At 46.6% G+C, this 22,857-nt stretch overlaps 1 protein-coding gene across 1 annotated transcript; it reads left to right on the top strand.

Annotated features, from left to right (window-relative positions):
- The first annotated feature begins 1,349 nt into the window (after positions 1 to 1,349).
- SUV39H1 (SUV39H1 histone lysine methyltransferase) lies at positions 1,350 to 18,486 on the top strand. The gene is made up of 6 exons (XM_044306688.1): positions 1,350 to 1,399; positions 11,231 to 11,376; positions 12,166 to 12,855; positions 13,454 to 13,600; positions 13,961 to 14,090; positions 17,823 to 18,486. Exons 1-6 carry the CDS (start codon positions 1,372 to 1,374, stop codon positions 17,954 to 17,956), a joined length of 1,275 nt encoding a protein of 424 aa, XP_044162623.1. The 5' UTR covers positions 1,350 to 1,371; the 3' UTR covers positions 17,957 to 18,486.
- The last annotated feature ends 4,371 nt before the right edge of the window (positions 18,487 to 22,857 follow it).

Consider the following 22,857-nt stretch of genomic DNA (forward strand, 5'->3'; position numbering starts at 1 on the left):
AAAAATCTGTTGCCCTCTTCTAAGACATGAGACTTGTATATAAAATTGAGGGCTTTGGTGCACAGAGAGGCAGGCCGTGGTCGCTCAGTGCACTTCAGCTCCTCCTCTTGACTGTGCTCTACCCTGGCCCTGTATTCCTGCGCATGCGCTGCAGATTCTATAGTGATGATGGTGATGTATTGTGCATGTGCCAATAAAAACCCGGGATTACAGGGTGAGGGAACAGCACAATGATGATGTCTGGCCTTGCCAATCAAGGGAAGGGTCGTGACAAAGACAGGCAGGCGGTGGATATTCGGTGCACTGAAGCCCTAATTTGCACATAGATTAAAAGTCTCATATCTCAAGAATAGGACAACAGCTTTTTACCGTTCAGATATCATTTTAATCAGCAGGACCAACCCTACCAGCAGGCAGTATGTCTGCTTCACCATTCACCCTGTGACTCTGCCATTGGCAGATAGGCTTGATACGGTAACGCTACACACCAGAACAGACCTCCGCGGAGAGGGCCAGATATTGATTTTGGAAGCGCTAAGGGGGCATCTGTGTGTGTGGGGGGGGGGGGGGGGCACATCACTAGGGGCAGAGGCACTAAGGGGGCATCACTATGGGGGAATCATTACTGTTGTGAGGCAACAGTTCCATTCCCTGAAATCAAGCAGAGAGATTGAAAAGCAATCCTGGAACCATTTTTACATCTTCTCGCAAACCATGCACCACACAAGTATATTTTTTTCCATAATGGACGCCATATTTATGACGAATGGTTTAGCTTTCAGCCCACAGCACATTACATTAGACATAATTAACCTTCCCCTCAGGCCAACTGAAAGCAGTGTCTTTATAGACTGCATAGGGTTAATGGACTTCCAATGACAAAGTCACTAATTTAGCTTCACACCATAAAACACTTACTGAGCTTCCCATTTCTACACGTCAATAACATTTCCACAGCTTAGCAGAAGCAACAAACTAAAATCTGACAACACAAAAAAAACTGAGTTTTTTTACCTCACATTTCCAGTATAAGAGGACAATAAAAGAGTACTATATGATTTCACATGATGTCTCCGGCGTCAGCCATTTTATCGTAGACCATGTCCCGTTCAGAAAACTACAGCCTACTACCGTAAAATGGCCGCTTCTGAGTAGACTTACTGCAGTTCGTCCTCTTGTGGTAAAATCTTAGCACACCCGCCCACTACCCCTGAGTGGAGTGAAATGGCGCGCAATTTTAGGTCCCCGCCCTGCCACTGACGTCACTCCGCTCTCAGCCAATAATGGCTTCGCCATGCTGCCCGCGCCGGGTCTTTCTGGCCAATCAGAATAAAGACTGCTCTCCAGAGTCCTGTGCCTATCCCGCGCAACATGGCGGAGAATTTAAACGTTGTGCGTGGTAAGTAACCCGAATCGGTGATAATCAGGGGGTGATTAAGAGGAAGGCTGAGCCGAGAGGGGTGGACAGCTGGGTGGTGCTGTGTGTGGAGAATCGGGGTGACAGGAGTGAAGGACGGGTCAGTATGGAGTGATGGAAGTGTGTGCTGAGGGGAAGTCAGATCTCCAGAGCTGCACTCACTATACTGTACTGATCCTGAGTTACATCCCGTATTATACTCCAGAGCTGCACTCACTATTCTGCTGGTGCAGTCACTGTGTACATACATTACTTATCCTGTACTGATCCTGAGTTACATCCTGTATTATACTCCAGAGCTGCACTCACTATTCTGCTGGTGCAGTCACTGTGTACATACATTACTTATCCTGTACTGATCCTGAGTTACATCCTGTATTATACCCCAGAGCTGCACTCACTATTCTGCTGGTGCAGTCACTGTGTACATACATTACATTACTTATCCTGTACTGATCCTGAGTTACATCCTGTATTATACTCCAGAGCTGCACTCACTATTCTGCTGGTGCAGTCACTGTGTACATACATTACTTATCCTGTACTGATCCTGAGTTACATCCTGTATTATACCCCAGAGCTGCACTCACTATTCTGCTGGTGCAGTCACTGTGTACATACATTACTTATCCTGTACTGATCCTAAGTTACATGCTGTATTATACTCCAGAGCTGCACTCACTATTCTCAGTGTTATGAATTATGTTATGTTATTCGTTCACACTTCCTTTTGGTAAAAGCAGAATCGCGTTGTGGATTCCGTTACCACGGACCATAATGTAATTCTATGACGGAATGCATAACAGAATGAAAAAGTATATGACATATGGTTGGGGGGCACTCAACTATCTGGTGCTGCACAAAATCACCGAATGTATAGCCAATACAAATATTTATTCCAAAATACCGGTCAAAAAGATTAGTGAGATAGAAATGAAATGCATGCAATAAAAATACATAATGTAAAAAATAGTATACCTTAATTGTGTAAATTACTTGATATAGTGTATGATTTGCAGCCTCATAATGAGTGAGACCAAAAGTGGATTATATGAGGGCGCAGATCAACAATACATCACATAGAAATCAACATCCATAATTAATAGATGAGAAAAAATTATACTATACAGGTAACTATAATAGTAATGAGTCTCTTGCAACTGCAGAAGTATAGAAATGCTTCAATTAAAGAATGCTCCACTAGTATAAACAGAAAGACCAATAAGGCGATTATAAGGGCTCTTTCACGCCTGCGTTATTGTCTTCCGGCATACAGTTCCGTCGTCGGGGCTCTATGCCGGAAGAATCCTGATCAGGATGATCCTTATGCATTCTGAATGGAGTGAAATCCGTTCAGGATGTCTTCTTCAGTTCCGGAACGTTTTTTGGCCGGAGAAAATACCGCAGCATGATGCGCTTTTTGCTCCGGAATCCGGAATGAATGCCCGTTGAAAGGCATTGATCCGGATCCGGCCTTAAGCTAAACGTCGTTTCGGCGCATTGCCGGATCCGACGTTTAGCTTTTTTAGAGTGGTTACCATGGCTGCCGGGACGCTAAAGTCCTGGCAGCCATGGTAAAGTGTAGCGGAGAGCGGCATACTTGCCATCCGTGCGGCTCCCGGGGCGCTCCAGAGTGACGGGCGCTCCAGAGTGACGTCAGGGCGCCCCAGGCGCATGGATGATGTGATCGCATGGCACGTCATCCATGCGCCTGGGGCGCTCTGACGTCACTCTGGAGCGCCCTGGGAGCCGCACGCATGGTAAGTATACCGCTCCTACTATGGCAACCAGGACTTTAATAGTGTCCTGGCTGCCATAGTAACACTGAAAGCATTTTGAAGACGGATCCGTCTTCAAATGCTTTCAGTACACTTGCGTTTTTCCGGATCTGGCGTGTAATTCCGGGAAGTGGAGTACACGCCGGATCCGGACAACGCAAGTGTGAAAGAGGCCTAACACTTGTAAGATTTGTAGTTCCACTGATGAGTGTATTGATACTATGTAAGAGATGGTTAGTATTGTATCAATGTCAGTAGTAATTACATAGTATTTTATATATGAATAAACAGCAGTGAATGGAGGAAACGCCAAACGCCTTGTGCTTTACATTACCAATCCTTGCGAGGTTAGGCTGTATTGGAATGGCCGCTGTGTCTAGTCGGCTCTGCTTCCTCGGCGTCCTACCTGGTCAGACGCTCGTTACTTTAGTTGGTCACCGGGAGCCGGCGTGTATGCAGCTGATGGATGACCGATATCGCTTGTCAGTTATAGTACACGTCCTCTGCGGTTCATACCAGACGCGTTTCGGAGTGGTTGCAACAGCGGCCATTCCAATACAGCCTAACCTCGCAAGGATTGGTAATGTAAAGCACAAGGCGTTTGGCGTTTCCTCCATTCACTGCTGTTATTCATATATAAAATACTAACCATCTCTTACATACTATCAATATACTCATCAGTGGAACTACAAATCTTACAGGTGTTATAATCGCCTTATTGGTCGGTTTATACTAGTGGAACATTCTTTAATTGAAGCATTTCTATACTTATGCCGTTGCAAGAGACTCTTATTACTATTATAGTTACCTGTATAGTGTCTTTTTTTTCCTTCTCTCCCCCTCGCCTATGACTCTCACGGAGAGACCGCTTCCTACTCCTCAAAACAGGAACCAGAACCGCTTTAAAAGAGGGACCGCCCTCTCCACCTTTAGTTCTGTTTCCTGTCCTAAGGGGACAGGAGGGAGTTTTAAAACCACAGGATACATGAAGCTGCGGGCGCCCCAGCTGTTTAAAGCGTATATGGAGGGCTTACCGATGTGGCATAGCCGCTGCTAAGTCTGGGCCTCTTTCTCTCTCCTCCCCACTCCGCTCTTTCTCGGCCCGGGGGGGGGGGGTTCTTTCCTGGACCTCTGCGGCCGTTTCGCATGTCTGGCTGTCAGCATCTCGCCTGTAACCAGGGGGAGCCGCCTGGGCAGGGACGCACTTTCGGTGCGACAGTAGAGGGAAGCAGGCACTGTAAGCCAGAAGTGCGGGGGAGTCGGTGTGCGTGCCCACACTACCGTCCGCCATTAGGAAGATTCAGTCTGAACATGGAGCAGTGATGGACCATGTGATGTGACGTCACCACAGGTCCTTTAGCTGGCAGCTCATGATTAAAGGGAGTCTGTCATCAACATTTCACCTTTGTAACCCTTCCCATAGCTTTCTAGCAGCCTTACAGTTAATAAAAACATTACCTCTTATGAGCAATCCTGGACCAGGGAATGGGCATCGCAGTGCGCATGCACCGGCCGACGGACTGAGTGCGTCGGCCATGTTATAAGGGAAAATTTAATACAATCTACAGAACACCGATTCCAAGCCCGAACTTCTGTGAAGAAGTTCGGGTTTGGGTACCAAACATGCACGATTTTTTTTTTCTCACGCGCGTGCAAAATGCATTACAATGTTTTGCACTCGCGCTGAAAATTCGCACGTGTTCCCGGAACGCACATTTTCCCACAACGCCCGTGTGAAAGAGGCCTTATTTGGCCCGGTCCTCGATAATCTTCTTGAGAAGGCCTCTGATGATAAAAAGGACTTTCCTTCCACCAGTCAGAAGCCCCCTAAAAAATCTTTCCGCCCCAGGTTTAAAAGAGAAGTTTTTAGGGGAAGAGAAAGGTCTAGACAATAGGAGCAGCAAAATAGTCAAAGGGTTTTTTTTTTTTTTTTGTTCCGGGCAGAGGCCTCAAAGAAGCGGCCCCAATGACGCCAGGCCTACAGTGGACGGTCGCCTGTCTGACTTCTCAAATCGGTGGCAAAAACTCTCCAACAGCCCATGGATAAGTGTAGTTATAAGGGAGGGCTTAAAATGAAAATTTCAGAAGCTGCCAGCAGAGAGATTCGTGTTGACAGACTATCGTTCAGACCCCCAAAACAGGCAGCCATCATATCAGAGGTTTATTCCCTATTAGCAAAAAAAGTATTGGTGGAGGTTCCAAAGCAGGAAGAGGATTTTACTTAACCCTTTTTCTTGTAAAAAAAAAAGACGAATGTACGAAAAGAACCAATAATCAACTTAGTGTCTGAACCGTTATCTGGTGTACTAAATTTTTTGGATGGAATCCATCAAGTCAGCAGTGAACGATCTCTTTCCAGACTGTTACATGGCCACAGTGGATCTCAGGGATACGTATTACCATGTTCCTAACCATCTCCACCACCAAAACTTTTTGAGAGAAGCAGTTCTATTATGGAACGGAATTCTACATGCTAAGTTTCAGGCCCTTCCCTTTGGACTGTCTCAGACCCTAAGGGTTTTTTACGACGATCATTTGAGGCTCATGTGAGGGAGAAGGACTGGGTGATCATATCCTATCTCTATTTTCTTCTCCTCGCCCATTCAGGTCACATCTTGGAAGAACAGAGGTTCTGGACGAGCTAGGTTAGGAGATAAACATAGAAAAGTCCAGTTTGCACCCAAGTCAAAAGTCCAGTTTTTTGGGGATGATCCAAGATTTAAAATGTTGCCCGTACACAAGGCTCTGCTGATCTCTTCAAAGATTCAGAACCTTCTTTCTCGGCAGGTAGTTTCCCTGAGGGAGGCCATGTCGGTGCTTGGGCTCATGACTGCTGCAATTCTGGGAGTGGAATGGGCCCAGTATCACTCGAGGCCCCTACAGCTTTAGATTCTGGAGGTTTGGGACAGACTCTGTCGCTATCACTCTCTCGTGCTCTCTCTCTATCATCCCAGGCATTGTTTTCTCTGGAGTGGTGGATGAATCTGCAGAATCTACTGAAGTGTTCCCTGGCACAGAGATGCAGTCCTCTCTTTGACCACGGATGCCAGCCTCTTCAGTTGGGGAGCCCATGTAGAGTCTCTGCTACTGCAGGGGACCTGGGACTTTGATTCCCGTGCCCAGTCTCAAAATTTCAGAGAACTGAATGCTATCAGATTAGCGTTGACTCTGAGTCTACCAATGATCAGGGGCGGAAATGTCAGGATATATTCGGACAACATATCAACAAACGTGGTGGTACCAGAGCTCCAAGTCTGATGGCCCTAAGCCACCAAATTTTCAGACTAACGGAAGATTCTCTCATCTTTCTGCTGTGCATCTAAAAGAGGTAGACAACGTAGAAGCAGATTTCCTCAGCCGTCATCATCTATGGCAGTGTGAATGGTCCCTAGATCAGGAGGTTTTCAACAAAATTTCGGCCTTATGGGGCGTCCCGAAAATAGACCTCTTTGCCACCAGGTCAAATAGAAAGGTGAGGGGAGTCTTTTCTCTGTCACCAAAGTAATAGCCAAGGGCAGTAGATGTGTTGGCTCAGTCCTGAGGAAAGGGTCTTCTTTATGCCTTACCCGCTCTGAAGCTGTTTCCAAGAGTCCTCAAAGATCAGGGAGGATCGTTCTACGGTTATAGTGCTAGCCGCTTTTGGGCAAAAAGGGTGTGGTTTTCAGAGCTCTGCAGAATGTCGATGGCAACCCCCTGGGTTCTTCCAGCATTCCGGGGTCTTCTAGCTCAGGGACCAAGCCTTCACCCAGAAGTGGAGAGTCTTCATATTACTGCCTGGCTATTGAGAGGGAAATTTTAAAAAGCAGGGGTCTCTCTGATGAGGTTATCACTACTATGTTGGCGAGACATAAGACGGTCACTTCTGAGATTTATTTGAGAATTTGGAGGGCTTTCTGCAGATTTGCCAAGAGACTAGTGGATGTTTTAGTGGCTCCAGATATTCCTCTTGTGTTAGATTTCTTGCAGGAAGGTTGGAGGGGAAAAAAAAACTTAGGCCTAGCACTTTAAAAGTGCAGATCTCAGCCTTAAGTGCCTTATTTGAATTTAAATTGGCGGGGCGTCCCTGTGGAAGAGATTCATCACTGCAGTTTCTAAGTTATCCCCAGTTTGCAGAAATAGGATCCCTCCTTGGGGGTTAAACTTAGTTCTTTCAGCCCTGACGTCAGATCCTTTTGAGCCGATAACCAGCATTTCCCCTAAGATGCTCTCCCTAAAGCTGGCTTTTCTGCTAGCGATTACCTCTACTAGAAGAGTTAGTGAGATTGCTGCTCTTTCCATTGACCAGCCTTACTTCAATTTTGAAGGATCGGGTGGTTATTTCTCCTGATCCTTCTTTTTTGCCAATGGTGTCTTCCTCTTTTCACTGTTCCCAAGAGACAGTTCTTCCCTCCTTCTGTGCTTCTCCAAAAAATGAAAGAATCGGACTTCCATTGTTTAGACTGTGAGGAGATGTTTAATTCAGTATCTGCAGGCACACCCCTGAAGGTCCTCCTCCCGTTTTGTGGATTTCCTTTCAGGGTGCTAAGAAGGGCTCTGCTGCATCTTCCCAGACTAGATGGATCAGACAAGCAATGTACTTAGCGTACTCATCCAAGGGAGCTGTTCCACCATCGGGGTTCGAGGCTCACTCTACCAGATCAGTCTCTACTTCTTGGGCAGAGAAGGCCTCCGCTTCCATAGAGCAGATTTGTAGGGCTGCCACCTGGAGTTCCCCGCATACTTTATTCAATCACTATAGACTTCAGCTACCGTCTAATGAAGGCCTGAGTTTTGGCCGTAGGGTACTTCAGGCTGTTGTCCCACCCTAAATAAATTTTGCCTAAATCTCCATGGGTGCTGTCATAGACGAGGGGGAAAAAGAGATTACACTTACCGGTAATCGGTTTTCTTGGAGCCTATGACAGCACCCGGCTAATTCCCTTCCCAAAAAAAGAGGAGGATTATGGTATTAAGACATAAAATATATATATATATATATATATATATATATATATATATATATATATATATATATATATATATTTTTTTTTTTTTAATGTGTCTTAGCTCTTGAAAAAGGACTGCAGGTGGAGAGGGCGGTCTGTCTCTTAAAGCGGTTCCTGTCCTGAGGAGGAGGTGGTCTCTCCAAGGGTGCAGTCATGGGCTTAAAGAAATAAGTAATTTATGCAAATTTATATATAATTTTACCAGTATTTTGGAATAAATATTTTGTATTAACTATACATTTAGTGATTTTGTGCTACACCAGGTAGTTGAGTGCCTTCTAAACCATATATCATATACTTTTATTTGATCGGGGGGTGTCGTGGTAGAGAGCAGCTAATCTATAGATTTAAGTTGGTGGAGCTACTGGAGACATTTATATTATTTTGGATAACGGAATGCCTTTTAGAAGCATTCTGTTATTCATTCCGTAATAATAGAATTCCCGTTTCCGTTATGCAGGGGAGTCCGTGGCGGATCCGTTATGCAGACCATAGACTTCTATTATGACAGAATGAATAACGGAATGCCTCTAAAGGCATTCCATTATGCATTCCGTCATAGAATTGCGTTATGGTCCGTGGTAACGGAATCCATAAAGCAGTTCTTGTTTTACCACCAAACGAAGCGTGAACGAATTTCAAAATATGAAATTCGCTCATCTCTAATTACTTATCCTGTACTGATCCTGAGTTACATACTGTATTATACTCCAGAGCTGCACTCACTATATTGCAGGCTTCATTACTGAAATCTCCCTGCTTGTTCAGTGCCTGCACGGAGCTTTGGATATCTAATGACAAGCTTGTTGACTGTTTCCAGTGACTACTGTCAGAATTGTGCATGTAGCTCTGGGGTATTGTCCTTCACGATGAGGAGGGGATAATGCTGCTCCTCTTTAGACGCTTCCCATGTCCAGGAGCGAAATCCTTCATGTCTTATGCCTGTAGGTTCCCTCGGCCAGCCGCAGCTTGGTATCCTGATGCCAGGCCTATCAGCTCCCGCTCCTATCGGATGTGACAACACTCAGACCTCTTACTCTCCGGCTGTTCTGAAACTACATGTCCCAACAGTCTATGAAAGCAAAAGGGTTGTCCCTCCTCAGGATAGGCCAGCAGTATTTGGCGGTGGTCCAACACCCTGCCCCGCCGCTGTCGGCCTTTCTGCAGTAGTTCTGGTGCTGGTAGTGCACAGCCCCGTCCGTTGTGTACTGCACAGAGCTGCCCCCACAACTTCAGTGCGAGTAGCGCTGCAGGAACCTGCTTTGTACTGTAGAACAGCTGAACGCCGGGGGTCTGGGGGTGTCAGACCCCTGCCCATCAGATCAGGCATGCTGGGCTTTGTAGTTTCACAGAACCTGGATAGCCACAGGTTGCAGGGATCAGCGACCTCCAGCTGTTCTGAAACTACAACTCTCAGAATCCTCCATTAACTTCTTTGGGAGTTACAAGAACAGCTGAGCAAGTGTGCATGCTGGGAGTTGTAGTTTCACAGCAGCCGGAGTGCTGAAGGTTGCTGAACTCTGCCCGTAAGATTATAATTACACATGGTTGACTTGCTACATGCAGTCTTAAAGGGAATCTGTCACCGCATACCTGAAACTAAATCATCAGCCTCTGTAGATCTGCATGGTCTAGTGATACCGGTCTGGAGGAAAGGGCCCTTTTGTTATGCAGCTTGGTGCAAGTAGGTGTTGCCGTTGCACCCAGTGGCCGACCGTGGCCCCCTCCGCTAGGCCTGACGGGGCCAAGCAGTGTACATGTACTTGTTCCTGGGCCTGATGTCTTGCGGCAGTACATTCTGCGCATGCACAGTACGTGGCTGGTTCCGACTGGGCAGATTCGCAGGTTCCATCTGCCTGGTGATCTCTGACCATGTACAGCGCTTGTGCCGAACGTGTTGCCGGGAAGACTTCAGGACTACGTGTGATTACGTCCACGCTACTTGTCCCTGTCAAAGAACTGGGGAGTGTGGTCGGCAGGGAAAATTAGTAGAGCCTCTGGGTGCAATAGCAATGCCCTTGTTGCACCAAGGGCTAATCAGCATAACATACGTTTTTTTTTTTGTGTGTGTGTTACATGTATGTGGTGACAGAGTCCCTTAAAGGGAACCTGTCACCTGGATTTTGTGTATAGGGCTGAGGACATGGGTTGCTAGATGGCTGCTAGCACATCCGCAATACCCAGTCCCCATAGCTCTGTGTGCTTTTATTGTGTAAAAAAAACCTATTTGATACATATGCAAATTAACCTGAGGTGAGTCCTGTATGTGAGATGAGTCAGGGACAGGACTCATCTCATGTTAATTTGCATATGTATCAAATCGTTTTATTTTTACACAATAAAAGCACACAGAGCTATGGGGACTGGATATTGCGGATGTGCTAGCGGCCATCTAGCAACCCATGTCCTCAGCTCTATACCCAAAATCCCGATGACAGGTTCCCTTTAAAGGGGTTGTGTCCTCTCAAACATTGGTGGCATATTGCTAGGATATCTCACCAATGTCTGATAGGTGCGGGTTCCAGAGGTGAGACCCGCACCTATTTCTAGAATGGGGCTTAGAAGGTAAAAGAGAGCCAAATGTGTATGTGCGGCCGCCCTCCATTCATCTCTATGGGGCTGCCGAAAACAGCCAAGCGCTGGCTCAGCTATTTCTATTAGCCCCATAGAAGTGAATGGAGCGGTGGCCGCGCATGCGCTGTGCTCTTCCCATTTATTTCTATGGGACTTCTGAAAATAGCTAAGCAGTCGCATAGGAATGGATGGAGGGTGGCCATACTTTGCGGGCTCCAGTCTAGAGATGGCTGTGGGGGCCCTCCTAGTATAACTGTATCACAGTAATCTTTCTGATTTCGTGTGACTGCTGATGCGTAGGGTAGATTTATGATTTGTAGTTAGGACCGTGTTCACATGTGAGAGGCGTTAGTAGAACTATTGCTGACGGGATGATCAGAAGGCGGGCGCAGTAGATCTGTTCCTAGTAATAGTCGTATAGCCGGTTTTTCTCGATAGATGGGTTCACCTTTCATAATTTTTTTTCTGTATTGCAGGTTTTTCAGTGCAATGTCTCTCCTCTGAATCTCACCTCCAGGAACTTTGCCGACTCGAGCACATATGTTGCACCACTCTTGGGGTGAACCGGAAGAATATCTGCAACTTTGTGGTGGAATATCTGTGTGACTACAAGAGAGTACAGGTAGTGTATATGAAGTACACGATGGAAACTAATAGGGATATAAGACGGTAAAATAACAGAACTTACCTTAGTTATTCTCTGCCACTTCCGTGCCCACGCTTTCCTTGCCAAGCTCCAGTGGTGACATGTGTATGAATATGTGACCACTGCAGTCAATCACTGGTTGTTGAGGTAAGGTGTTAACACCATTGCAGTTAGTGATTGGCTGCAGTGTTCAGATGTCGAGACGACACCACATCACTAGAGCTGTATAAATGGACCGTCAGGGAATGATGGTAGAAGTGGCCAGCAGGAAATTCACTGTAGTTCCAGGGCTAGTTCAGCTGAATGTAACGATACCTTCCACTTATTGATCCGTTGCTTCATTATGGAGATCCATATGCAAAGGACCAGGTAAGTGCACCGAAGGTGGTCCCAAGTCGCTGCATCTTTGCTCCGTCTGACAGCGCCTCCCTCTCCTTGACTGACGGGGCCAGACGAGATGACTGCACAGGAAGTGGGAGGGACAAGGGTGCACATAATGTTAGGCCCGCCCTCAGTGCACCTAACTGCTTATTTGCATATGGATTCACCTTTTTCTCCAGAATGAAGCACGAAGCAAGTGAAAGGTATATTACATTCTGCTGAGCTATCCCTACGAGGTATTGCGCCTGATGGCAGACTCCTTTTTTTCCGATTATTTAAAAAAAATATGAAATAAAATGGGGTCAGAAAACCCCCTTCTTGAATGGTCTTTGTGGCATTTGGCATCTCCTTTCTGGTTTATCTGACTGACTTCTTGCCCTTCAGGACGAGGAGTTATACCTTGTGAAATGGAAGGGATACCCAGACTCTGAGTGTTCGTGGGAGCCTCGTCATCACCTCAAGTGCTTCAACCTCCTCAAACAGTTTCACCGCGATTTGGAGAGGGAGCTTCTCCGACGGGCAAAGGCCGCCGGGAACACTACAAGTAAAAAGCCTATTGCACGGTGCCCGCGGAGGCTGGACTCCAGCCTTTCTCATCACGTAGTTTTAAAGGCCAAACAGAGACAACGACTTCGCTTGTGGGAGCAACAGCTGAGTGCCAAGCGTGCCCATCCAGGCCTCATACTGGTGGAGAATGAAGTGGATCTGGAGGGGCCCCCAAAAGACTTCATGTACATTAATGAATACAGGGTGGGGGAAGGGTTAACCATTACCAAGTCAGCTGTAGGATGTAAGTGCCGGAACTGTTTTACAGATGAGCAAGGCTGCTGTCCGGGGGGTTTCCAGCACAAATTTGCCTACAATGAAGAAGGCCAGGTGAAGATCAAACCTGGCTTTCCAATTTATGAATGTAACTCCCATTGCCGATGCGGCCCCTCCTGTCCAAATCGCGTTGTGCAAAAAGGAATTCAGTACAAATTCTGCATCTTCAGGACCTCTGATGGAAGGGGCTGGGGGGTCCGAACCCTGGAAAAGATTCGCAAGAACAGCTTTGTTATGGAGTATGTTGGTGAGGTGAGATGCCAGAAGATGATTGGTTACGGTTCTGCCTTTCTTATTTGCTGCTGAATTTAACAGAGATCATGGCTGTAAAGTAGGAGAGTAGCTTAATATAATAGTTCCAGGAACTTCTGTGATGGCTGAAGAGTTTGCTCAGCATCGGCTAGCCCCCCACAATCAGGCCGGTCTAGTGTCTTTGATTTCGTTCCTGCTAGTCAGGCGTCTTAGTCGGAGACCAGGCCAGTGACCGTGGGTCCCCTAGAAAGTGAGCTGCATTTGTAAAGTTTAGAAAGTGACTTTAGACACAGGGGCAAAGGGCTACCAGACTTCTAGTTTTCGGATGGAGGAGTATCTTCTGAACATAATAAATCCAACATGGCCGCCAGTCCCTCCCTTATCTTTCCCCCAGGGAATGAAAAGACAGCTGGGTCTGCCAATGCCCATATACATCTAGCTTCCTCCAGATCCTATAAAAATGGCCTAGTGTAGTAAAATTAATTCGCGTGTGGGCGCCTTGAAGTCAACCATGGCTGCCGAGTATGACATGCGTATTATTTGTAAGAATCCTATTGCACACGTATATTATAAATGCTGCTGCTGCTTTGATTTTCAGATCATCACTTCAGATGAGGCTGAACGTAGGGGACAAATTTACGACCGGCAAGGGGCCACCTACCTGTTTGACCTGGATTATGTGGAAGACGTGTACACTGTGGATGCTGCCCGCTATGGAAATATCTCCCACTTTGTAAACCATAGTGTAAGTATTAGGATCTGCCCGTTACAGACGCCACGCAAGAATGATGTTCTCTATATTGCTTCAATCTCGCATGTGAAAAATACACCTTGGTGTGAGCCTTGAACAGACTGAGGTTTCATTCACAGCTCTGTATAATGACTGTCTGTGAAAACCATGTATTTTGTGCCAAAAAAGGGGATTAAATCCTGTTTCGGTGTGTGGCTGTCACACAGTGCCGTAATACAGAAGTGTCATCTCTCATCACGATGTGCATTGCATTCCATAAGGATACTGTATGTCTAACAGACGCACTTGTCCTAATAATTCTGCCTGTGGTCTGGATTCACACATGCATTTTATGTTTTACTGATTTTTCTACAGTGTAGGCCAAACCTCCAAGTCTACAACGTCTTCATTGATAATCAGGATGAACGTCTACCTCGCATCGCATTTTTTGCCACCCGCACAATACGTACTGGCGAGGAGCTTACTTTTGACTACAACATGCATGGTAAGGCTATTAAATGGACCATGTGCGGTTAACAAATTTGTACTCAATGTATGGTAACTACCGTTTGAAGAGGTTGTATGGTATTGGAACCAGGGGCAGACTGGAAACTAAGGGTAGCCCCATTTTGTAGTTGGGGTCCAAATTGACAGAAAGCAGGGCCAGCAATACCCTATTGTAGCACATTATACCACCCCAGCAGAGCCAAATTCCACAGTGCATCCCAAAAACTGCCACCCTGGTATCCAGCGCCTGATGCCTCGTTCTGTCAACCTGCTTCAGTTGCCTCAGGATGGCAATACACTTGAAGTCGGGAGGAGAGCGGGAGCCGTGTACAGGGCTCAGACGTCAGACCACCGGGAAGTTTCCCTGTAGGGTCTACAGCCAGTCCGCCCCTGATTGGAACCCAGGGCCAGTGTACATGTTGTTCCTGCTATTGCAGTTTTACCCCTCCCATTCAAGTGACTGGGTCGTAGAATCCCCATTTAAAGGGCATCCGTCACCCCCCACTTAGCAATTTTCATTATCGGATATTAGCTATTTGCTAACGTCAGATGAGTCCATATATATCACTGTTACCTATCTATGTGCTGTAATTTCAGTAAAAATCTTACTTTTATAATATGCTAATTACTTCACTACCAGCAAATTGGGCAGTTACTTGCTGGTAGCCGCCGCATCCTAGGACTATAAACACGCCCCCTCCTCCACTTGATAAACAGGGCCAGCGAGCGCTCTCCTCCTCTCGCTGGCCCTCTCTGCCCATAAAATCCTGCGCCGTACCGGTCCTCATTCAGCGCAGGCGCTCTGAGAGACGGACGCTCGCTTGCCCGCTCCGCCTGCGCCGATGACGTCAGCCTACACCCGGAAAAGAAGCATTGCTTCTAATAGTATTAGGAGGGCTTACCTGGCAGCGTAAGCCTCCCTTAGGAGCCGCTGCAGAGTCTGGGCCTCTTTCTCTCTCCACTCCGCTCCTTCTCGGTCCAGGAGGGCTTCTGCCTTCCGGGATGTCTGCGGCCGTGATCGCATGTTCGGTTGTCGGCGCATGTGTGAGGTACTTCTGGGGCGGCAGTAGGAGGAATCGAGCGAGCTGTAAGACCGGAAGTGGGGGGGGCGGTGTGTGCGCCCGGAAGAGAAAAGCCCAGCCTACTCACTGACGTGCTGGGTGAAGAAGCGGGCAGATTCTCCATCTTGCTAACAGTGATTTGGACATGGAGCAGTCTCAGCTCGCAGAAACCACGGTAGGGTAAGAGGTGTCATACCCCAATATGCCTGATGCTGATTACTCATGGGGGTCATCTTCTGTGTCTAGGTATCTAAAGAGTCTAGAAAGGTCTCCAGATCTAAAGACAAGGGTTGTGCTGTATGTAAAAAGAAGTTGCCCTCTGCTTCGGCAAAACCCCTTTGCCAAGCATGTGTGAAGCAAGTTAATGGAGGAGGAAGCTCCGTCTCTGATGGGCAGCATCAAGCAGATGATCTGGGAGGAGGTTAAGGAGTCTGTTAGCGGTCTGCTTAAGAGCCGCCCTAGTACCTCTTCAGCTGCATCAAATCCCCCCTCTAGCGACAGTGATGTACTTTCGGGATTGGAGGAAGAGAGAGAATGGCTTTCATCGAATGAGTCCTCTGATGACGAAGCAGCTTTTTCATGCAGAGAACATTAATTCCCTAGTCAAAGTAGTAGGAGCTACTATGGGATTAGATGACCAAAAGCCGCCACAATCTGTTCAAAAGAATGGAAAAAACCTGATAGGAAGTTTTTTATTCCTTCCTCTGTTAAGTGTAAATATCCCTTTGATGAGGAAGTAGTCAGCCTCTTGGGACAGGGCCCAAAGCTGGATGCCCCGGTAGCTAAGATATCTAAAAAAAAACCTGCGCTTCCCTTTGAGGATATGGGTTCTCTTAAAGAACCAATGGATAGAAGGGCCGAGATTTATTGAAATAAATAATTGGGAAGCCTCGGCGGGGGCCATAAAACCTGCTATCGCCGCTACTTCGTGGCTATATCCCTAAAGACATGGCTGAAGGAGCTGGAGTACCACATTAAAGGGGGGTACCCCTAGGGAGCAGTTATTGTCCTCGTTTCCTACTTTTTATAATGCTCTAGATTTTCTGGCCGATGCTTTAGCGGACTCTAAGATTATCGTCCAGAGCTTCCGCTTTATTCAATGCTAGCTCTAAAGCTAAGCTTTGCGCCATTCCGTATCAGGGGGAATACGTTATTTGGCCTAATCCTTGACTATTTACTAGAAAAGGCCGCTGATAGAAAAAAGAGCTTTCCTTCCACCAGTCAGCAGCCCCCTAAAAAAATCTTTCCGTCCGAGGTTTAGTAGAGAAGGTCTCGGAGGAATAGAGAGATCTAGACAGTTTGCGGGAGCAGCTAAGAAGTCGAAGGGGTTTCTTTTTCCGGGTCCGATGCCTTAAAGATAAAGCCCCAATGACGTCAGGCCTCCAGTGGGTGGTCATCTGTCTCAGTTTTCAAGTCCGTGGCAAAAAAATCTCCAACAGCCCATGGATAAATTCAGTAATAAGGGAGGGCTTAAAATTAAAGTTTCAGAAGTTGCCGGTGGGAAGATTTGTGATAACAGATTATTGTTCAGAGCCCCCAAAACAGGCAGCCATCATTTCAGAGGTTTTTTTCCTTGTTAGAATAGAGTATTGGTGGATGTTCCAAAGCAGGAGGTGACAAGAGGTTTTTACACGACTCTATTTCTTGTCAATAAACCAAATGGTTTCTTTCGTGCAATAATAAACTTGAAATGTCTGAACCGTTATCTGGTGTACGAAAGATTTCGGATGGAATCCATAAAGTCCGCATTGAACAATCTCTTTCCAGACTGTTACATGGCCACAGTGGATCTAAGGGATGCGTCTTACCATGTCCCTATCCATCCCAACCACCAAAAGCTTTTGAGAGTAGCAGTTCAACTAGAGAACAAGATCCTGCATGTTCAATTTCAGGCCCTTCCCTTTGGACTGTCTCGGGCCCCAAGGGTTTTTCGCGAAGATCATAGCGGAGATGATGGCTCATGTGAGAGAAAAGGACTTGGTGATCATTCCCTATCTAGACGACTTTCTTCTCCTCGCCCATTCAGGTCAGATCCTAGAGGGACAGATTACCTGGTTGAGGGAAGTCCTGGACAAGCTAGGATGGGATATAAACAAGTCCAGTTTGCATCCAAGTCAGAAGTGCTGCTTTTAGGGGATGATCCTAGATTCCAGATCTCAGAGGTGTCTGTTGCCCCTACACAAAGCCCTGCTGATCAGATCAAGAATTCAGAACCTTCTCCCTCGTTGGTCAGTTTCTTTGAGAGAGGCCATATCTGTGCTGGGTCTCATGACCAGGGTAGAATGGGCCCAGTATCACTCAAGGCCCCTTCAACTTCAAATTCTGGAGGTTTGGGACAGATGTATTCTCTCTCTGGATGTGGAGTTTCATCTATCAACCCAGATATTGTTTTCTCTGGAGTGGTCGATGAATCTACAAAATTGACAGAGGAGTTCCGTGGCACAGAGATCCTCTCCTTGACCACAGATGCCAGCCCTTATGGTTTGGGGGTCCATGTGGATTCTCTTCTGCTGCAGGGGACCATCCCTTGCATTTACCCTCCAGTTCACAATAAGGATTTCACAGTAGAATATATTGCTGCACTGTCAGTGCTGCTTAACCTGATGTTTGGGTGGTAATGGAGGTTGCGATTGATTGCTGCACATCAATCTTCTGTTTTGTCTTTACAGTGGATCCGGTTGATGTCGAAAGCACAAAGATGGACTCTAATTTTGGCCTGGCCGGCCTCACTGGATCACCCAAAAAACGGATCCGGGTGGAATGCAAGTGTGGCTCGAATAAGTGTCGTAAATACCTCTTCTGAACGTAGACTGTGATTATTACCTCCTTGTGGACAGACGGCTCGCTCCCACAGCACTTGAATAACTGTTACAAGGGAGGGGTATAGTGTTTACGTCGCTTGTAATGAATTATTCTGAGGGAGGGGCTCCAACTCCACTGCCCTCCATCCCCTTCCACTGAAATATGGTGCTATATAATGTTTTTTTTATCTCTTTTTATGTAACAGTGACAGGGCTGCTCGTGCTGACACCATTCATTCTGCTAGAAGTACCTGGTTCCTTATATCCGTCACTGCGCAGGGGGTCTCTCGCGCTGCGCTACACTCAATAGCTTATAATACTTGAATTGTCTCCTGTTCTCCAATCAGTATGCAGGGACATGATGATATATGCACCAGGTCCTGTCTAGCAGATTCGCAGTGTATCTGTCCCTTTCTTTGTAATGGAATATCGGATGATTTTTTTTAAGGATTACTCTGAGCAATCTTTTAACAACTGTTTTTATTGTTTTTTTTTAACCTTCTTGTATGTAAATACACTATGATGTAATCTCAACACAACGGCATCTTTTTAATTGTGGATTTGTCAATTACATACACAACTGCATGGTGACATCCTGAGAAGGGATTGCAGAGCTGGACTCGGGAGGCCGTACAATACAAGGCTGCTGTAGAAAATAATAAAATATCTACTACTAGATAAGATTACATGGCCTATCAAAAACTCCCTTAAAGGGGTTGTTCACAAATGGAGACCTGTTCCACAGACACCACAGTGTGGTTGGACCGCAATAACCATCATACTTGCCTGATCCATGCCGCTGGGTTCTGGCTCCATCGCTGCCCCACTCATTCTGCAGGTCCCGGGTTTCCGTGTGCCAACATCCAGTTTGTGGTGGGGGCCGGGTCACATGATTGCTACAGCCAATGACTGGCTGCAGTGATGATGTCTCTCCTATGCATCTTGGGCTATGTGATGCATGACTGCTGTGGCAAGTCATTGGCTGTAATGGTCACATGATCTGGCAGATGTTGACACAGGGTGACTCGGGACCTACAAAGGCATGATGGATCTGGAACCCAATGGCAGGGATCGGGTACATTTGATTACCACCATGGGTTCGCCCATGCAGTGGGGTATGTAGAAAATGTCCTAATTCATGAACAACCCTTTTAAAGCTATTGTCCGCTATTTTTTGTGGGATCCAAAATTGTATGCTGATTAAATTCTTAAGTCTTAGATCTGACTCAGCTACAACTCCTCTGAAAAGGCATACAGTTAAATAAAAAACAATTTTCAGCCTTCAGCCACCACTAGGGGGAGCTTGTATAATGAGATCAAAGCTGTATGCAGTAAGCTCCCCCTAGTGGTGGCTGCAGATGGCTAGAATATCAAAGTGCTAGGAAGATCCGTTTATTAGCACAGTATTTGGGACCTCAAACAACAAAGGCTTCCCTATGTCAAAACACGTCATAAACTCAAAACTTTCATCCGTGCACTACAGTCAGTATTTCTTCACGCAGCCTCAGTGAATCGCCATGTAATAAGCAGATGGCTTATGATCGAAAAATTGCAACATGGGATCGGTGATGAGTTTCAGATCAAGGGACATCTGACCTGGGAAGAGGGCCTTTCCCACGATTCCAAGAACTCGAGGCCCTCGTTAACTTGAGTCAAGGGGTAGTGCACGTGTCTAAGGGCTCATGCACACTAACGTATACTTTCCGTGTCCGTTCTGTTTTTTTGCGGATCGTATACTGAACCATGTTCTATTGTTAGCATTACGGACAAGGATAGTACTGTTCTATCAGGGGCCAGCTGTTCCGTTCCGCAAAATACGTAATGCACACGGACGTCATCTGTATTTTTTGCGGACTGCAAAATACATACGGTCGTGTGCATGAGCCCTAAGGCTGAGTTTACACTTCAGTTATCTGATTAGTTATTTCCATTAGTTATTGTGAGCTAAAACCAGTACAGAAGCTACTCAGAGAAAAGGGTAATGGACAGATTTGCACCCGTTTGGTGTTTCCCTAACATCCATGACAGCACCCTTGAGAGACCACCTCCATCCAGGACAGGAAACTGGAAATTTCATGGCAAGGAGGGGCTCTGCCCCTATACCACCAGTTCCTGTTTTGTGTAGAGCTAGGATCAGGCTGCAGGAGCCCCTGAGGTGCCAGGTGCCTGGTACCTGGTGCGGCATAAGACTCCACTAGGAGCCGCCTGCTAAGTCTGGGTTCAATCCTTCTGGGTCCTGGATGTGTTCTGTCAGGCCGATGTTCCTGGGCAGTCCCAACATAGCCGGGAGGTGATGCTGGCATGCTGGATCCTCCTGGTGGTGTTCAGGAGGTCTGAGGCCTTTTCTCTGCTTTCCTCCTGGCCTGGAGCAACTTACAGAGGAGGGGGGGAAGTTGCGGGACGCAACTTCCGGTATTTGGAACGCATTTGGCTACAGTGAAGGAGCGTTCTGTAAGTAAGGGCATCCTCTGCCACATGGGAACGCCGTCAGGCACCCAACCTAGGGTATTTAAGCCCTTCGGAAGGATGCCAGCCTGCAAGCATCTGTGGATCTACTTATGGAAAACTCTCTATCCCTGTCTGGTACCATGGAGGAAGAGGGTAGTCAGAGCGCTGTTGTCCAGGAGGGGCATAATGCCAGACCGGTATTCCTGGTGGGGTAAGCGGGTCAATCCCCACCTTTTATTTCTTCTAGTAGGGGCTTATTCTCATTTTATTTTTGAATATCAAAGAGGGCCCTAGGAAAGCTACCACTAAATTTAAAGGAAGAGAGTTGAGCTGTATGCAAGAAAAAAGTTATGTCAGCATTGTGTGAACAAGGTGGTAGAGGAGGAATCCCCATCACTACTTAAGAGTATCAAAGATATTGTCAAATCTGAAGTTTCCGATTCGATGAAAATTGTTTAAAAAGTGCCTGCCTCGGGCAAGCAGGGAAACTCTCTAATATAGTTAGTATCCGATTCGGAGTCTTCAGACAAGAATGAGCAAGGAGAAATCCTAGAACAGGGATGCTCAACCTGCTTCCCTCCAGCTGTTGTAAAACTACAATTCCCAACATGCCTTTCTGTAGGCTGTCCGGGAATGATGGGAGCTGTAGTTTTGCAACAGCGGGAGGGACGCAGGTTGAGCATGCCTGTCCTAGAAGATTCAAACTCTTCCGCAGATGAAGAAACCACGGATAGACCTTTTATTTTCCCCTCAAGGATACGGATTCTCTGCTCAAGGCTATTAGAGCCACTATAAAGGTGGATGAATCTAGGAATCAAAAATCTATATACCATATATATTGCCACTACCTCTACTGCCAGGTCTTTAAAGTTATGGCTACAAGCGTTAGAATCCCATATCCAGAATACAACCTCCAGAAACCAGTTGCTAGGGGCGTTTCCTACCATTTTTAAAGCGGTAAACTTCATTTCGGATGCTTCTGCGGATGCATTAAAGGGACTCTGTCACCAGTTTCTAACCCCCCCTTTTAAAACTATTGTTCTCTCCATGGTGCCCTTGTCATTACAAAGCTGTTGTTATAAGATAAATCCGCCGTGTAGTTTTGATAAAAATCGCTTTTATCTAACCTGCCAATCTTCTTGATAAGGTGCCCAGGGCGTTTCTGAAGGTCTGAATCTGCCGCTCGCCGCCGCCGCCGTTGGTGCCCAGCTCCTCCCATGATCCTTTCAGCGCTACCATCGATGTAATGAAATCCGCTGCTCCTCTGCCAGTTCTGAGGCCAAAACTGTCTTCCCTCACTTCACATACACACTTGCTGTAGCCAGCAGCTCCCTGCCAGCCAATCAGATTGGATTTGGATTACTAAAGAGACACGCCTCCTCACTCTGAAGCCTAATGCAGGCATGCAGTGTGAAGCACCGCCCCTCTGTCTTCTGTTTACATTAAGTTGGGAGACAGATAAGCCTTAGCAACGGTCTTTTAAAGGGAAAGGGACAGAGGACATTAATGAAAGCTGTTATTATAAGCTAATTACAGATCTTTTGACAATCATTCAGGTATACATGCCTAGCTGTAATAAACTAGCAAATAAAATAAAAATATGACAGTTACCCTTTAATACCCAGTCCACTTCAGGGCCCAAGGCTGGTCAACAATGATAGTCTTTCCCCCACGGGATAGTAACCATCTCTCTTTTCTCGGGCTTGAGGAAAAATCCTCAGCAAGCCCTTGGATTATTGGTATTATAAAAGACTGGTTTCGTCTAGAGTTTCTCTCCCCCACCGGAAAGATTTAAAATTACAAATCTGGTTTCAAATCCTGTAAGAGACTTGGCACTAAGACGAGAAGTTTTTTCCCTTTTAAAGAAAAAGGTTCTTGTCCCTGTTTCAGACTCAGAAGTGGAGGGCTTTTTATTCGCCCCTTTTTCTCGTACTCAAGCCAGACTGATCATTCAGAAGGTTTATAAACCTGTGAGACTTTAAATCCGTTCCTAAAATACAAAAAAATCAGAATGGAATCCATACAGTCTGCAATAAAAAATATTTTCCATATCATCAAGATATATTGACCCTTGAACCTCTGTAGGGGCAGGAACAGAGAAAGGTAAAACGCCCCTCCACCATACACCAGTGTTTCCTGTCCCTACAGAGGCCAGGGCAGAGAAAGGTCTCCCTGTGGGTCAGGGAGATGAAGAGAGAATTTGGCGTTTATTGCTGTGGATCTCTCGGCGAGGAGAAGGGTGCTGTGGCACTTATCTTGAACTGCAGGACACGCGGTGCTCGCCAGCGGTATAGATCTGGTTGATCTAGAGCCTGCTCCCGGGGTAGCGTCCTCTTCCTGGCCCTGGTGGCGTAAGCTGGAGAGAGCGCCCGGCGCATTAGCGTATTGGAATGTCATCACTTCCGGTGCTTCCAGGAAGTGACTTAGGAGGCGGGCAACGTGCAGTGTTTCAAAT

The sequence above is a fragment of the Bufo gargarizans genome, chromosome 9 (genome assembly GCF_014858855.1).
Source record: "Bufo gargarizans isolate SCDJY-AF-19 chromosome 9, ASM1485885v1, whole genome shotgun sequence".
Classification (NCBI taxonomy): domain Eukaryota; kingdom Metazoa; phylum Chordata; class Amphibia; order Anura; family Bufonidae; genus Bufo; species Bufo gargarizans.